The 18,855-nt window shown below is 41.1% G+C and overlaps 1 protein-coding gene across 3 annotated transcripts; it reads right to left on the bottom strand.

Moving 5' to 3' along the window:
• Positions 1-832: 832 nt before the first annotated feature.
• zgc:162698 (Transmembrane protein 87A-like) lies at positions 833-17,883 on the bottom strand. Of its 3 annotated transcripts, none has more exons than XM_061217344.1 (21): positions 17,690-17,883; positions 16,939-17,011; positions 15,926-16,017; positions 15,026-15,139; positions 14,697-14,753; positions 14,347-14,397; positions 13,851-13,919; positions 12,726-12,834; positions 10,664-10,725; positions 10,093-10,276; positions 9,631-9,730; positions 8,807-8,900; positions 8,026-8,097; positions 4,768-4,876; positions 4,403-4,461; positions 4,088-4,191; positions 3,611-3,681; positions 3,145-3,206; positions 2,450-2,505; positions 1,928-1,958; positions 833-1,631 (listed from the first exon to the last, which is right to left on the bottom strand). In XM_061217344.1, the coding sequence occupies exons 1-21, from the start codon at positions 17,822-17,824 to the stop codon at positions 1,590-1,592; spliced, it is 1,746 nt and encodes a 581-aa protein (XP_061073328.1). In that variant the 5' UTR covers positions 17,825-17,883; the 3' UTR covers positions 833-1,589. The 3 variants fall into 3 exon arrangements, with proteins under 3 accessions (XP_061073328.1, XP_061073330.1, XP_061073331.1); XM_061217346.1 differs by having other exon boundaries at positions 2,450-2,502; XM_061217347.1 differs by lacking the exon at positions 17,690-17,883 and adding an exon at positions 17,626-17,671.
• Between the last annotated feature and the right edge of the window lie 972 nt (positions 17,884-18,855).

Here is an 18,855-nt window from a genome sequence, read left to right as displayed (position 1 = left end):
TAAAAAAAAAAAAAAAGAAATACACACATGCTTTATCTTAAAATGGCAGGAGGATTATCAAACTGCACGGTTAATAACGGAGATCGTAATTAGCACTGTCAACACAAGAAAAGCAGTGTCTCAATTAGCATAAAAACAATGGTGGTAATGCTGAATTTGCTGATTTTAAATGAAGAATAGCTTTTGGGGTTTACCCAGAAGTTTCTAAAGGCTGGTTTTATTCTAATCTTGATGTGGCCCTCACAATAACTGAAGAATATGAAGCAACCAAATCCCGCCCCCCTTTGCCCCAATTTAAAAAAATGGACATCTCTCTGCATTGTATGTTCTACTTGGAGCTAGCCTTTTGGTGTAATTTTCAAAAAGTCCTTTGTCATTGTGCAAAGTTTGGGGTAAATGTGAATCTGAAAGCAAAAAGCCTGAGATGATTTGATGCGCAATGACCTCATTCTGTTTTGAGTTGCGTAAATGCTGGCTGAAATAAACAACCCCTCAGACAGAGCCTCTCCATCTGGATGTATTTGGGATGACAGCTATTACCATAGCTACCATTTCATGTACTGCTTATTTGGACATTTATGCATTTGTTGCAGACCTCTATTTCTGTGTCCTCCATGGCAAAGCCCCTCCATTTCACTGTTCATCCAGTGTACATTCTGAATGTTACTTGTTCCTTTTCATGTGCTCTTGCGAGGCACTTATTTGGTCATTAGTTGTGACAAATTATTTTCACCAGCTGCAACCAAGAATGAAACCCTCTGAGTGGAACTCAACATATATTGCTATACCCAAATCCCAAATTCTTCCCCAAATAACTGCATCAAAACAATAATTTCTTTCACAATTTATTCACAAATTTAAAAAATGACAATACTGCTAATCCTTGTGTTTCTTCAAAACATTATGCATTCCGCAATAATGTATGAGTGCATTATGTATGCCTCTTGGACAATGCCGCATACACACAATCTGTAGTCTCCAGCTGTACAGTTAATAAGACCCTGAAAACACAATGCTAGCACAATAACTGGTTGTTGCAAGGCTGTCATTAATGGGCATAATGCATCATTGGCCATCATATCTTTGGCAAGATAACAAAACTAAGCAACCTGGTATAATTCATTTCGTTTTTGTTTTTTCTTCTGCCAAAGGCAATATATTGACCGTGGTGTATGGCATATTATTAGCATTTCTAAGATAAAACGTCCGTTTCAAGATGCCATTTATCTTGTGATTCACAGATAAAAACAGCACAAGAATAGTCAGGGGTTAGGAATTTATAGTGATGGTAGGGGGTTTAAATAGTATTAGTAAAAACACAAGCAACATTTCAGACAAGTGTGGAATTTAATTGCTGTCTGAACCTCAGATATACAGTCAAAGGTATGGTTCAACTACCATTTATATATCCAAGGGAAATATAAATACAAACAGGCAATAAAAAGAAAATAAAGTAATCTGATTTGTCATCATATTTCTTCCCTCCATCCCATATTTACAAATATTGCTCACCAAGCATGTAATCATAAAAGGCATCCCTTTACAGAAAGACAAAAACACAGACAGTATTTACAATAAATACATCTTATTTACTCCATTTTGGACATCTCAAATTTGGTGGTCATGGTTTCCTGCAAAGAGAACATAATGCAGCCATGTAATATGAAGCATGACTTAAAGACAGACAGAAATGCATAAAAATACATTTTCTTGTATTTCTTGTTATACTTTACATTAAAGACTGAAAGACTGGTGGGAACCCACCAGGATAGCCAAGTATTCATATCATTGGTTCCAGAGGGGAAATAATTATCCCAGGAAACACAAGGATAAGCAATCTAATCTCTTCATGTTACGAGAACTCACACCACCCCCTAGTGAACAAACAAGGCAATGACATGCATTCATGAGAATTACAATGACTCACCTCATCAGAATCCAGTAAGGGGGGCAGGGCACTGTAGGAAACAGAAAGAATGTGTTTTTCACTCTTTAGTGACTAAACATCACCGAGTTACAATGAAGACAGCATCAGCAACTGTGTGTTAAATATTTGAACAGATCAACATTATTATTATTGCAAAGGTAACCAGATCCGGTACCATTTGAAAATACAAACATACATCCACATATCCTAGAGCAATACACAGTAGCATTTTCAACTGGAAAGAATGAAACTCAAAATGAAAAATGCCTTATTGTCAATGTTCCATCTATAGTACCATGTTAAGGTGATCTACAGCTAAACAGCATAGGCAGTACTAGTAATGTGCCCCTCCGAATGTATCTGACACAGAGGCAATTTCATTAGATGTAGGAAGGTTATTGTAGGCCCCAACTCTGTAGTCAGTAGACCAATGGCAATTTTCCAGAATTTACTCAAACATGGTAATTATGATAAATCAGCCTGGTTAGGGTGTCTGCTAACCAAATAAATGAATGCGCTTACACATCTGCCATAGACGAAGGGATGTTCTCCTCCACCCACTTCAAGTCCTCATCCTGCTTTGAAATACCCCCACCACCACCCCCAAAAAACAAACACGTCAGGAAAATCTTTTTTCCCCCCTCAAACACATTCTCAGCACATCTTCTTCACTGACCAATTGCACTTGCAGCTACTTCAGTACGGAGAATAATCAATCAAGCTCCGGGACAGACTGTGTCTGGAGTCAGATACCGGTGGAGCAGTGAGATTAAACCGTAGCGAGGCCGTAAATGCAGGCCCGCCATTTTCTTTGTTTGACAGGAATGCATTGAAGCTGTTTTGCGACATTTGCTGGTTGTGACATATCTCATGCAGGTCTTTGAGAATAAAGCCGTGTATATAGACACTTGCAGTGCAGTCAAACCAGTCAAAGAAAACTAGCCCTCTTAAACCTAACCCTGAGAATCTATCCCAGACGCATCAGCTCTATTACTCATTATCAACCCATTTAATCTTCAATTTGAACACACAGAACTTTTCATAACCAATAGATTTTTGTTTTATTTTGCTGTAATTTCTTGTGCCTGAAAAACATTGTATGTCTCTGAAAGGTTCTTCGAATGATAGATTATATCAACTCTACAGTATATTATGATAAAGATAACGGAATCCGGAAGCATATCAGCTTCATCTCCTGAAGCAGGAACTCTACGCACCACTTTGTTGGGCTTGGCTGTTCCATTGGTCTCGGACTTCAGGCCTCTCATTTTAACACCCTCTGGAACAGGAACAGGAAACCGGAAAGAGGAAACACCAGGATATGAGTAAACGGCATTACACTGTACTGTTTTTGTACTGTATCACGGCATTTTCTTTTGATACATTTTCTTGAGTACAAATTATTGGTTGTTGGATTAACATAACACGTATTGGATTATACAGTAAATGAGCCTTCTTGGTTTTCAATGATTGTTATGTAATGATTGTAATGATATTTTACAATTTGTGGCAGCCTGTAGCGTAGTGGTTAAGGTACGTGACTGGGACCCGCAAGGGGTAAGATAAGATCTGCATAGCCGTTGGGCCCTTGAGCAAGGCCCTAACCCCAACATTGCTCCACGGGGGATTGTGTCCTGCTTAGTGTAATCTACTACTCTGCACAAGGCGACCCGTGTCACTTACCAAAGGCCTCGTTCATCAGCTGCTCCTTCTCCTCATCGCTCACCTCATCCACCAGTGGGCTGAAGGCATACCTGTCAATCACATCAGTCTGACTCTCAGCGCCCATTTACTGCATTCCTTCCTGTCCTGGCACAGACCTTTCCGGCTAACACCATCATGTGCCTTTTCTTACCATACTAAACCATCACAAATTCTCATCAGCAAGAAGATTAGCAATGAGAACAGATGAGCTGAAATGTTATGAGGAAAGTTGGATAACATTGAAAAATACAGGGAGTATTCCTTACACATTTTAGAGTATGTAAAATATGTACGTCTCATCTCGCTGAAAACCTCAGCAAGTGCCAAAGGCATTATAGGACTGAAACTGGGTTGTAAGGAAGAATATGTGCTCTCACAGTGCCTTAAATGGGATGCAGTGGAGATGATTTTGAATGCCTTTTGAAAGTGAACTGATGAAGGAAAGCCGAGGATCACCTCTGATTGTTGGCCGACGGCCTCCACAAGAACATGATGACAAGCAGGATGGTGGAGAAGAGGAACCGCCAGAAAGCATCATCAATCCACAGCTCGCTCCAGTCCTGCCCAGGGAGAGAGCATTAGAAGACAGACAGCAAGGCGGGACATTGCTAAGCAACCGACTGCAAGCATTTACAAGACGCGCCTGATAAATGCACTGCCCAGTCCATGCTTCCTTCTTATCTTCCCACTATCCAACCCTCAGATAACCAATCCCTGCCTTTCTCAGTCAAACCCCAGAGAAAACTTCGGTAGAATGAGGGGGCTACTCACAGACTGGCATTTGGAAAACTTGAATGTCTTTGTCGTCCAGATGATGAAAATGACAGAAGCTGTGTTCATGAGTATGTGTGTGTTTTTGAGAGGGAGAGAGACAGAGACAGAGAGAGAGAGAGAAAACAACAACAGTAAACAGAATTTCAAGTAATCAGAGTCTTAAGAACTGCCTCTGTCTACCCACTACACACTACCATAAATTAAGTTCTAGGACAACATTATTTCTATTTGAATCTAATGCAAGTGGTTGGGACTCGTTTCATGATATAGCACTACAAATGGGGAGCACTTGGCACATACACATGATACCTGTACAGTAGCGTTGCGGAGACATGCGGCCTTGCTGCAGAGAAGTTACTCACCAATGACGGCGAATATCAAGGTGTTGGTGAAGTGCCGGAAAAGCGAGAGCTTGACCACATTCCTTCTCAAGCGCAGGAGCTTCATCGTCTGGGCCAGGCTGATGAAGATGTGGCTGCAGGTCAAGGAAACCCTTGGAAACACTGTCAGCGCTAAGTGCTGATGGGAGTCGACGTTCAGTTCTATAGCTTGTCTAATACACATAATGAGTTCTGAACTACAGCTTAAAGATAATTTCTTTGAAACCAGTAAAATCATGTTGGTACACAGGAAGTGAATGTAGTTAAATCCAAAGGGTTTTGACACATTACGAAACTTACTGAAACTTGAACCCTCTAAGCTAGAACCATGTGACCTTCTATTATTTTTTTGACCATCAGGATATTTGTAACATCTTATTTATATTTACTGATGTTGTACTTGTGATCTTGTGGACTCTTTTTCAAGTGTTGGCACTTTTTAGTACTTGACATTATCCCATTGTATGCAATCTTCCAAAAAAAAAAAGACAGCATGCTGCTTTACAAGGCTGGTAACCATAACAGCAAGTGTAGTCTGACTGCCTACCACAGACAAGTAAAATAGTTCCTGTAATTATAATAATTACAATTGTCATTTCTATGCACTCCCCGTAGTGGGAGAGGGGTGCAAAGGAAAGCCTCACAGTTTGTGACACATAGAAATTAATTCCTCTTTGGCTGCATTAGGGATTAACCACCCAAGACACAGCAATTAATTTTTGTCCCCCACAAGTCTTATCTTGACCTCAAAACCATATATTCTACTATGCTGAAACCTACACTACAGTCAATTAAAATAAGATATTTATATTTTTATATTTTAAAAATATTTTCACTGCATCCAAGACACTTCTCTGGTGTTACAAAAATGAAAAGTAAAGAAGCTCTGCTAGGCTTTGGGGGAAGTTGAATCAGTCTGACTGTGACAGGCAGGCAGCCTGTGGTTCCAGAATGTTCTGAGCCCTACGTGAACAGCAGAGGGGAGAGGGAGGGGCGTTATGTGGGAGGGGAGTTTTCTGTTTGGGGCGAGGAGAGGAAGGGGATAGGGCACTAAAAAACCAACACTGAGGCAGGAAGCTGAGCAAAAAGGGGAGAGGGAGAGGGAGAGGGAGAGAGAGAGAGAGAGAGAGAGAGAGAGAGAAAGAGAGAGAGAGAGAGAAAGAAAGAGAGAGAGAGAGAGAGAGAGAGAGAGAAGATAGAGAGATTCAGCTTTAGAAAGATGCAGGACAGGATATCCACCAGCAGAGGGTAGAGTCGAGCACAGCCAAGGGAATGGCAGCCAGCAGGACCAGATCATCCTCTGCCTGAATGTGAGAACAGACAGACACAGACAGACGGATGGAGGAAGACAGGGAGAGAGGGAGAGAGGGAGAGAGGGAGGAGGGAAAGAGAAAAGGGAGATAGCACCATCACACGGCTTTGGGGTGGAACGGGCGTGTAGAGAACACCCAGCGGGATGTTGGGGCTGCGTCCCTCTAACCTGCATACAGGCTTTCATTTTCAAAGGTCAAAGGTGAACTGAGAGGGAAAGGGGTTGAGGAGAAGGTTATTGCACAACCAGCCATGTACCAAACACAGAACAAAGCAAGCGGTTCTGCTGCGGCAGAGAAGAGCTGAGGGGCAGAGTTCCCTCATGATTAACACTGGACAAGCACGCGTCTCTAACTAGCGCCCCTCAGTGCACCAGCATTCAATGAGCATTTCTCCTTAACGTTGACTTACAAATGAATGCAAGTATGCTTTATAAATACAGGCCCAGGGAGACAAATAGAGACAACAGTCACACCAAGGCTGATGCTGCTATGAGGACTGACAGAGGAGAAACCCAGACTAAGTAACGTAACGGTAGAACAGAGAAATATCCAGACAATATCATCCATGACTTTGTGCAAGTCACCTAACATAGTTCGATCCCCGGTGTAGCCACAATAAGATTTGCACAGCTTTTGGACCCTTGAGCAAGGCCCTTAACCTTGCATTGCTCCAGGGGAGGATTGTCTCCTGCTTAGTCTAATCAACTGTACGTCGCTCTGGATAAGAGCGTCTGCCAAATGCCATTAATGTAATGTACTGCAATGTAAACCTGCCTTAACAGCTGAAAAAAATAGGAAAATAACAAAATAAAAATAAATAAACAAGCATTGGCTATTTTTATGCCAAATGCTGTTCGATAGTACATGCTGTTCGATAGTAGATGCTTAAGCTAGACATAGTAAATCAATAGCTAGACATAGTGTAAATCAAAGTGCTTTTTTGTTTATGCAAATAGCCTAAACAGACTAAAAGAGACCCCTTAAAACAAGCAGGACTGAATATCCCTTTAAGAGGACATAGGTACCCCAGATCAGGGCATTTTGTTTGGATTTTGACCTCTTGCAGACAGGACCACCTGGGACCCCCCTCCCTCAGAGAGGGGATTGGATCACAATGCTTAACTGATATTAAATACACCAGCTCTTTCATAACTCATCTGCACCTGTGTCCGAGGAGTCACTGCCAGAGTGTGAAATGATGAATGATGAAATCACCTAAATATGATTATTAAAATTTCAGTCTAATGGAATAAAGGCTTACTGTGGCCAATGGCCCAATTAGTTTTTTTTTAGGTCCTCATATTTTATACAATTACATGCATCACGGACTGTTAGAATCAGAAAGTTTACTGGGTTTTGGTCAAACTAATTTGTAGTGATTTCCCTGCTCTTAAGCTACCCGTCTCCCCTTCTGATCAGTGTCTTTTCCGTGCTCTCAGTAAAATCAGCCGTGCCCTGAGCAGGGTGGAGGGGGGTGGGCTCCCTGTTCAGCCTGGACCCTCTCAAACTTTCTTCCTGCATGCTATCCCTCCCCCTTTCTTCCTGCCAGTGCCACCACCGGCTTACTATATGCGGGTTTAGTCCACCCCCACAGTATATTCTGAAGTACGCTGTGATTTGAGAATGAGTGCGTGTTCACTTCATGGGCACTGAATGTCCTGGCACAGCTGGCTTCACGCTGGAGGCAATGTAGCCGAAACCTAACCTCATTGGTCCGTGTATAAATTTGAAAGGAAAAAAAAAAACAAACAGATATCTCCACAGGAGCGAGTGCAAAAGGATCGGCTTCTGCGAACGATCCCAGAACTACCCACCGCCACACTGAGCCATTTTCTTTCTCCGGCAGCAGCAGCAGAGTGTGGCAATAAAACACACAGCCTGCTATGACACCCCTGCGCCCCCCCTCCAGCAGTTATCAAAAGGATATCCACCACACAATACAGGAGTCAGTGAAGGCCAGAATAATGTCACACAGCAGCCTGCTATTCCCCCCTTGTGCCTGCAGAGAGGACAAGGAGGTGGTGAGGCTGAGCAGGCAGTGGACAAAGCACCATGGGAAGGGAACAGGAGCCATTAAATCTTGTTTCTTTTTCTGTTTGCAATGTTTCTTTGTTTTTCCCCAAAATTCCAAGCTAGTGTTCTAGAACCTTCAATTAGCAGTAGTAATTGTTCAGCATTAGAACGTTCAGTTAAGAACATTCAACTCGAATACTTGCGATCTTACACCAATTAGCAGTAGTGATTGTTACGTCAGAATTAAAACGTTCAGTTAAGAATATTCTAATCAAATACTTGTGATCTCACACCTGAGGCATTCGAGTTGCTCAGCACAATTTCTGCAGTTTGAGTGTAATGGCGAGGGTTGGTTTGGGAGGTGTCAAATCTATTTCAAATCAGCCCATTCCGGTAACTGCTGTTCATTTTCTGAACAGACTGAAAGGACATGGAATTGTCTCCAAATAAAGCCATATTGAATACATGTGAGACACAGTCCCTATAGCATTAGCCTGTAGATTTCTGTGTGAGGACACCTCAGTCACTCCCAACCTGGCTGGAGGAAAGAGTGAAGGATTATGGGTCACAGAATGTGGGGCACATAGTATGAGTTAATGAAAAAGGTTTAAATCCAGGTGTGGTATTAAAGCTATCAAGAAATGCAATGTGCTGAGTATGTGTTTGTGTGTGTATGTGTGTACGGGGGGGCTTACCGAATTAACCCGTAGGATGCCTTCCACAATGGAAAAGATAAGGTAGAGCAGCCCAACCCCAACCACTCGATGCAAGAGAGCTCCAAGTCTTGGCCTGAGGAAAATATTCATATATGTACAGTACCAGTCAAAAGTTTGGACACACCGTGCACTTTCTAATTGATGACAGCGGAAAAACATCAAACAATTCACATTTGCTTCACAAACTTTTATTACAGTGTATTTTTATACATTTTGGCTTCACCATGTAGTAATTGCAGCACTATTTATACTGTACATAGCCCCCAATTTCAGTGTTTCAGACAAATTAGCATTATGACATAAAATGCCATAACTTCCTGAAGTGGACATTTCACTTTCAGGTTGTCTTACAGGTGATATCAAAACCTCCTTGCTTTTGAATGGATCTTTATGGGGGGGGGAGCACATTTGTATGGAGCACATTTGTTGGCTACATGGTTTTACATCATAAAGGGTCCAAGGTATCAAATGAGCCTCAACCCATTCTGCTGTTGCCAGATATGCAGTAGATACTACAAAGGTTGTTTCTTTTGACTAAAAACCAGAAAAAGGCTAGGTGTCCAAACTTTTGACTGGTACGGTACATAAATACATTTTAGAAGATGCCTTTTTCTAGTTCCCTGTATTCTCCCTTGCTCTTCTGGCAGAACAGTTGGTTATGGGATGGCCACTACATCACTGAGGCCAAAGCTGATTGTGGGTGAAACAGATTCTATCCCATGATCCTCTGGTTCAACTACAGCAGGTGCAATCGGGCAAGGACCCAAGCCTCACTACCGCCATTACTCCAAGGGGGCACTTACTTCACGATTCCGTAGCCCAAGCTGGCAATGATGACGAGGACACGGGCCAGGGTTCTCTTCACAGCAGACAGGATCTCTGCAAACATTACTGCCCCCTGGACTGTGGGAGGAGAAAGAGCAGCGCTAAAGGTTTCAGCCATGGTCAGGGCCCTTCATTAATACTAAAACCTTGGCTTTATCATGTATTTATATTACTGTATTTACATTAGTTATTTAGTGGATGCTTCTATCCACAGTGACTTGCATTGCTTAGACTAGGCAGGGTCCATTCCGCCCTGGAGCAGTGTGGGGTTAAGGCTCTTGCTCAGGGGGCCCAACAGCTGCACTGATCTTACTGTGGCTACATAAAAAGCTTGAACCACCAACTGGGTCCCACTCAAGCACCGTAGCCACTAGGCCATACACAGGCGTGCTCGAGAGAAGTAGCCAGCGGTCTTGTTGGGCAACGGTCGGGATCCTCACCCGAAAGGCCGTCGTAGCGGATGCTCTGGAACTCGGCGTAGTAGACGGCTTTCTCCAGCATGCCCAGGAAGATCACCCCTCCGATCCAGAACTGGATGCGCAGAAGCTCCCTCCAGTAGCAAGCCGACAGTCCCAGCCACAGCAAGCCCAACACCACGTAGATGATGCACATCACCATGTAGAACTGAGAACACACACACAACCAGAAACACTCTCAGGACGGGAAATCCATCCAATACATCTACTGCAGTGTTGCATAAATAAGTGTAACTGAAATTAAATTAAGTAACATATACTAAGTGAAGATGAAATGTATCCATCCATCAACATTTGTATATCCTGTGTGGTATGGACCATGCAATAAATTGTCTGCATAAATGCAGGACTCCATCAGTGAAAAAGTGAAGAGATAATTTTGCCTTCATAATATGTCTTACCCTTTTTTAACATACTGTTACTATACACAAAATGTGTTCAGTCATAACATTTTAAAAGGTGTATGAAGAGAATACAAAGAATGAACTGTGTAAATCTCGAGGTGGCATTCAGGCAGATTGCTGGTGGCACTTACAATCATGAGGGGCCACTCGGAGGCAGAGATGAACTGATGGGGCCCGGACATGCTGACCTCTACTGCGGAGATATGAGGGGTGGAGTAAGGGTCAGTTCTCACACATAGTCAGAGCGGAAAACTGCACTGATGCATGGGTCTTCATCAATGGCCCACTAGTACAAACCAACAAAATGGCTCCTACTCAAACCAGATGCATTTTCTTTAGACTCTTCGGGGTCAATTGATATCACATTTTAATTAATTATTTTCATGACTGCTATGACTAAATTGAATGGGAATGGGCTGCTTGAAAGTAGAATGAGGGATTGATAAAATTTTAGGTGAACTATTTAAAAATGTGTTTCTGCATAGGAATATAGTGGGTCCTTTTATGTCCTTTCACTAGAAAGCACGATGTGAAAAAACTTGTTGGCTGTAACCCTGTTGCACAAGGAAGAATGCCTAAGTATACTGAAAACATACAGTTAATATTGCTAATATGTTAACTGATTAGCAGACTCATATTTCAAACAAGAGCTTGTAAGTTAGCAGGAATTGAGCAAAAACAATTGAACAATTTAAAGGATAGTGGGAATTTGACCACAACAATGCATCTGATTTTTATTTATTAGGAACTTCAGTATCCTTTTACACTCTGGTAAGAACAAGAAAGAAGACCAATTCAAACCAGTCAATGTTCAAAGGGACTCATCTGGCTGATTAAACTCCTCTCACCCATCACTCCCTCTCTAATAAGCAGGTTATACAGTTATACCATTACACAAGCATTTCACAAGCAACTTTAGTGGGTATCAGCCCCTCTCTTGCTATTTTTGAATAACACAAGCGTAAAGCAAAACAAGCGTTTCTGCAATGACCTCTGCCATGTCAGCCTTCTCAAAGAATCAGCTGAAAATATTTAACGTTCACAATTTTCATAAGGTTCTCTGGTCTTATTATCATACATCATATGGGAGTACAGTCTGCGTACAACTGAGACATTGCACACTGGTGTGCCCTGGATCTTCCTTTGGTGAGAAATACACACAAAAGGACCATAATAGCCTTTAACCCATATGGTTCATTGCTTCATATTTATATACTATATGGGAGTACATGCTGTCCGAGTACGAGAGGCCATCTACCTCCCCTCCCCCAGGTCATGGCTCCATCAAACTGCTCGAGTGAGATATGGCACGCAGGGAGAAATAAACAAGTGGTGTAATGACAACTCTAGCGTATCACAAGGGCATACACACAAGCATGCACATGTGCAGACACATATATTTTCAGACATATAAGAAGGGAAGGAGAACCTGATTGAATGGGTAACCTTAAATAGTGCCTCTGTGTGCCTGGTTTGTTGATATTAAAACAAATTGATACAAATGGTTATGGTAAACAGCGCCCTCAAAAAATCATTCACACCATTGTTAGATAAGCAAAAATGCCTGTACACAATAGAGGAAGAAAATAATTGCTAGTTAAAACAAATACATATACTTTTCTCTGGGCAACTCTAATTGCAATAATTGTACAATATTTTTACAGAATAAAATATAGCTCATTACCTGTATTGTCTATTTTATACAGGCTTTTTTGCTCACCCTTATGAAGGATGTTAAGCATTTTGGAGGGTGCACAAATTGTGTAATTTTCTCAAGAGTCCCTCTCATAATTGCATTGACTTGACAATGGTTTTGTTTACTCCTGTGACAGACGTACCACAACATTATACAGATGAACCATAACATTATCCCCACTTCATTTTTTCGGCATAATGAAGGAGCAAGAAGTTATGTTGGCATGACAAATCACTGGAGGACTCACAGTAGTTTGTTGTGTGATGGGTTCAAGTTGTCAGGTAAAGCACAAACAGATAAGCAATCAAGCCACAATCACGGTGGCAGAGTTCAGCCTAGTTCTCATTTCACGAACAAAACCGTGAACTGGATGTCTGGTGGGTTTCTATCAGTCAAAGACATTTGAGGGAAAACAGCAGAAACATGGGGTTGGGATTCCCCTCCTCAGCCCATTAAACAGTGGATTGGTGTTTTGATTGAGGGGTTTGTGTTCTTACACTGGATGTTCCAGGTCTGTGGCGATGTGGCAGAAGAACCGATCGCTTTAATTTCGATGATGAACATGTAAGGCCCGTCCTCCCAGGTCTTAGCGACGGCGTAATGCGGCTACAGCAGGGCAGACAGGAGATGTTCAACATTACACCACCTTCATCTGGAATTACTCTTATCCAGAGTGACTTACGGAGAACCTGCTTTACATGAGCAATAGTGTCAGATCAGGCTAACAGCATTCCCAGTGAGTATAAGGCTAAGCATTCCCAGTAAGTATAAGGCTAACAGCATTCTCAGTAAGTATAAGGCTAACAGCATTCCCAGTGAGTATAAGGCTAACAGCATTCCCAGTGAGTATAAGGCTAACAGCATTCCCAGTGAGTATAAGGCTAACATCATTCTCAGTGAGTATAAGGCTAACAGCATTCCCAGTGAGTATAAGGCTAACAGTATTCACAGTGAGTATAAGGCTAACAGCATTCCCAGTGAGTATAAGGCTAACAGCATTCCCAGTGAGTATAAGGCTAACATCATTCTCAGTGAGTATAAGGCTAACAGCATTCCCAGTGAGTATAAGGCTAACAGCATTCACAGTGACTATAAGGCTAACAGCATTCCCAGTGAGTATAAGGCGAACAGCATTCCCAGTGAGTATAAGGCTAACAGCACTCCCAGTAAATATAATGCTAACAGCATTCCCAGTGAGTAAAACTCACGTTGTTGACAAGAATGTGACAGTAATGCAAATAACCATGCATTGCAACAGTGGTATGCAGAAGAGCATTTCAGAACACACAACGCGTCTAACCTCTAAGTAGATAGGCTAACACAGCAGAAGACGAATATGTCTAAAAAAAATAATGTCTAATAAATACCTAATAAAGAGCTCACAGTGGACATTTTCTAATCCAGGGGAGGTTCAATGAGAGCATGCTTCTCTTTTTCAAGGAAGCTCTGAGATGCCCTGTTAGAAATGTACCCTGGGACAAATGCAGATGCAAGTGGGGAGAGCGAGAGAGGGAGTTCTTCCTTTTTCATTCAGGGACCCAACTTAACCAAATCTAAACTGAGGCAAAAAACTAAGCCTAAATCTGAGTCTTTTTTTTGTTTCAAAGAAGACAGATGCCTACCATTGCATTGCCTGAGCTTTTGGCTTTTTCTTGGCTGGCAGACTTGGCTTCGGCAGCATTGGTTGTAGCCTGAGAAAGTGGGAAACGTAGTAGACTGGGGTCAAGATGAGTCAACATAGACATATGATTACTAGATCAGACAATCATTTAAGGTCAGTGGTCAGAAGTAAGTTACTGTATATTTAGCTACATGCCACAAAAATGGTGGAAGGTCCTTTGATTTAATTAGTTCCTACAAAACGAGCTTATCACCCTGCATCCATTCAGATTCAATAAGACTATGCAAACCAGATAGATCTGTGCCCAATATAGAAATGCCATACCTATTGGAAAGCTGTATTAATAAACAATAGACCTCTTCTACACATCTAGATTACAATGAAAGAATAGATGTAGCCAGCTCAAGGCTAATTTATATATTATAATCTGGGGAAAAAAGTAAAGTAAACATGGAAAAATTCATTTTATTAAATACATAAACAAAAATGTTGTTAACGTTTGTAGGGTCTGTGGCCCTCTTTCTTCTTCCTTGTTTGTCAGTGGGAGTCTGAAACAGAAGGGATATCCACACAGAACATCACTGAATATGACAAAGACAAAGCATAGGAAATGATAGAGACATTTACTTGGCCCAGGTTTGGAAGGTCCAAATAAAACAATTCGGGTTTCTTTTTCAGAAATAATCTATTCTTTACACATCCTATTATAGACATGAGTGACTTGCTGCCCCAATGACTGCATAAAACAATGCTTCTCACCAATTCTGGTTATGGTTCTGATCTACCCTTTACTTCAGGAAAAGTCAATTCCACATACCCAAAATAAATATGCGAAACTATTTCTTACCATCCCTTCGCCTGGCACAGTGAGTTTCTTTTGCAGCTCATAAGAGGTGAGGGTAAACTGAAATTGACAACCACAGGAGCAAATTCAAGGTGGCTATCATCAATAGAAGAGACCATAATGCATTCATGCAGTAACACATGGGCTGTTTATCTCATTCCCAATGTGTGCAAAACCATTATCACATGGTTCACCACTGCAGAGCTTAATTCCCCTTTTTCAAACAGCAAATTGGGAAAACTGCAATGACGCCAGAGGGCATTACATGTTCCCTAAATTTGAACAGAAAAACAGTCATTTTGAGTCATTTTAAGTGGTGACTTAGCCCTTACCTTATTGACATTCATATTTTGTTGACAGATAATAGGATCATACTTGTGACTGATATAAAAGCCGGTGCCCCCTTCACGAATCACGCTCGTTGACATAAAGTAGAGATCAGCTTTCTGATACAGAAAACAAGGGAAAACACAAGAACAAATTATTGAAGTATAATGCAAGAGACATAAACCAGTGCAAAAATGCATGAAAAATGTCCAATATCATCATTTGCAAATATAACACACAAACATGCAGTGTTTACATGAGTGCATGCCTAGTTTTAGGTTTTGAATCTTGATTTTCATATAAATGAGCTTATCTCGTACTTCCTTTGGTATTCATGATATACACTCTGTGAGAACTCTGCTGCTGTGTGACGCATTGTGTGATGTCGGAGATGCTCTTCTGCATACCACTGTTGTAATGTGTGGTTATTTGCGTTGCTGTCACCTTCCTGTCAGCTTTGACCAGTCTGGCCTGTCTCCTCTGACCTCTCTCATTAACAATTTTGAGTAAACTCAAGAGACTATTGTGCATGACAATCCCAGGAGATCAGCAGTTACAGAAATAGTCAAACCAGCTTGTCTGGCACCAGCAATCATGCCACGGTCAAAATCACCACGATCACATTTGCCCCTGACCTGTATCTGTATGATTATATGCATTGCACTGCTGGCACATGATTATATGATTAGATTATCACATGAATAAGTAGGTATACCTATTAAAGTTCTCAGTGAGTCTATACTGTCAATTTTGGCTGTGTCTGCCTGGAAATTTTCATCGCTGACCAAGGATGGAGTTCAAAATTAGGGCACACACATTTCACACAAAGACAAAAAAATGTTTTGCCTAACCAGTGCTGAAATACTGAAAAGGGATTCTGAACATATCATCGATAATGAACTCACATCAAGGCCAAACACCTCGTCGTAGCAGCGTGAATTTCTCAGGTACCAGGATATGCTGAGATTTACTGGAGGGGAGCAGTTTTCACTGATCCCTGTAACATACAGACATTTCCCAGCTATGTAAACAACTACATACAACACTGCAAGGTTGGAGCTCCCTTACAACCAATGAGTCCAATTTTTCTCAGGAATAATGACAAGCAATTATTCAGAAGTAAATAATGAGAATATGAATAATGAATATGGATCACTTCAAGGATTGTTTCTCCTGAATAATTGTCCTACTGAACCCTATGGAAAAAATATTCAGGAGAAACAACCCTTGAAGTGATCCATCCATATCTGCTGCATATCTGACAACAGCATGGTAAATGGTTGGCATTTATATAGCGCCTTTATCCAAAGCGCTGTACAATTGATGGTTCTCATTCACCCATTCATACACACACTCACACACCAACGGCGATTGGCTGCCATGCAAGGCACCGACCAGCTCGTCAGGAGAATTTAGGGGTTAGGTGTCTTGCTCAGGGACACTTCGACACAGCCCGGGCGGGGGATCGAACCGGCAACCCTCCGACTGCCAGACAACTGCTCTTACTGCCTGAGCCATGTCACCCCTTATGCATGAAAGTTTGACGCTCATTTGATACCTTGGAACAATTACAACTTAAAGCCACTTAGCCAAGAAATGTGTTCTATACTGTATCAGCAAAATGAACAACTAAATGTAATTGGAGGGACAACGTATAAAATGGCTTACACCATTCACCCAATTTAAACATAAATACCCTCAAATTAAAGTTGAAAGTCTGCATTAATATGAGCTCATATTAATTACTGAATTCCAACTCCACTATCTTGCGGCAGACAGCTAACATAACAATAACTTTGTCAATGTACAAATATTTATGGTCCTGACAGTATACTTGCAAAACCAGTTTCCCTTTTGTATTGCAATCAAGTTCTGATGCCTGTCTGACCCAATTCAATAGAATGGAAGGTATGCTTACATTTCAGGTCGATTATGGAGTTGTTAAACATTGTCTTTGTGAAAATAAAGTAGCTCTGCTTCTTTAGGGTGTTCTGGGAAAAAGAACAGGGGGAAAAAATCAGGTATAGCTTATTACTTTTCATGATGGAATGCATAAGTGTGATAATGTCAAGGTGAAGCAACATATTTCATGAAAGACAGATTACAAACAGAAAATAGACAAGAATAGACCCTAAAAACACAAACTGAAATCTAGATCTGTCTAGACACGTACGTATTGATACCATTGTTTTATTTAAAGTAAAAAGAAACCACTAATCATTCGCTTAAACCTACGCTAAATTTCATTATTACCCATTACTGCAATTTCTTCATTGTTATATCTTCAGGCTGTCCTGCAAACGATAGAGATCGCCTACATCGCGTGAGCCTAATAGCAACTAGACATAAAACATAGCTTTGAGCATGCCCAAAATATTACTTCTGAAGCTGACTACTGTTTAGCACTTGATCAGGTCTTTCACATTGCCATGCGATTTAAGTAGCAGGCTGGCTAACACATTATGTATTGGCTAATGTCCTCCGGACAAACTATTCAGAATATAAAATCGATGTTACCATACGTTTATTGTAACTCATAAGACCACGATCTCAGTGATATTACAAACTAGCTAAATAAACCGGATATAAACAATGAAACAGTCACCTGAAAGTGTCTTGATCGAGATACATATTTACATTGCGCCTGCGAAAAGAACAAGTGGACTTACGCTGTTCACGTTTAAGATCCATTTGCCCGGCTCTGATACGGCATGTAACGGCTGTATAACTTGAATAATAAATAATAACGACACCACTTTTAATAAGGCTCTAAAAAATAATACTGTATCCATGATGGTCGCCATTTGCACCAGGAAGGAGCTGCCGTGGTAACTTCAGGCTAAAAACTGTCCTGCTCGCTACAACATTCTGTGATGTCATCAAGGAGGCAGGGATATATACATGACACAAACCGCGGCAAATATAATGCTTCTAGAATTGTACGATAATTATAACAAAGTGAGACGTCACACAATTTGGAATTAATTAACGCTTTTAAGTATGGACCCAAAAAACTGTAAACTGCTTCTAATTAAAAAATGAAATAAAATCAGCATTTACTTTATTAAAACGGAGAGCGTCGTTTCTTCATGAAATAGGCTAACACAAATTAAAGTTTAGCCTACACGCTGCTACGTTGTATCGCGCATTGTACATGCTCGTAATATTCATTTGTTGAAAAACTCATTTTCGATTTTCAATTAGGCCTATTAAAAAATATCAATTCATTTTCAAATCAAATAAAGCATTTTCGGAGGGACAATGTTTCACGTGTTGGGCTGATTTTCGCTTTGGTTGATTGATTGGTTGCTGCCGTTTTTACATAATAATCCAAGTTATTAACAATGCTATTACCTATTTAAATGTAACCGTCATACTTTTGCAAAACATTCGTGTAGCGATGGGGTTAGGCTGACCAGGCCTTTTTCTGGACATTTTTTATTTTGGGGCCGAATGTTTCCGTCGAGTGGAATTTTTTAATTAACACCAGTCATAAATTTCGCTTATTCCGTAAACAAATAAAACAGTAGGCTATCATAGCGACACCCCGTCGCGTCCTTTTTCTTTGAAATCCAATAGGTCACCTTGTTACTTTAAATGTGTAGTCTTGCTGATATGCCAGTTCTAGGGCTAGGCTACTGTCTTTAAAACAAGTTCCCCCTGACGAACAAAATTCCATTCCTAGCACTGGCGCGGCCAATCTCCGACATATGACTCACTAGCTATGTAACAAATTCTACATAGTGCCATTTAAAACGATACCATCCCAAATCCAGATGTATGCCTATTGTTATGGTGTTGATCAGGTTTATCAGGTTATGGTGTTTATCAGAGT

Source organism: Conger conger, chromosome 13 (assembly GCF_963514075.1).
Source record: "Conger conger chromosome 13, fConCon1.1, whole genome shotgun sequence".
Lineage (NCBI taxonomy): Eukaryota > Metazoa > Chordata > Actinopteri > Anguilliformes > Congridae > Conger > Conger conger.
Note: the sequence above shows the minus strand (reverse complement) of the source record. Positions and strands in the feature narration are given on the sequence as shown.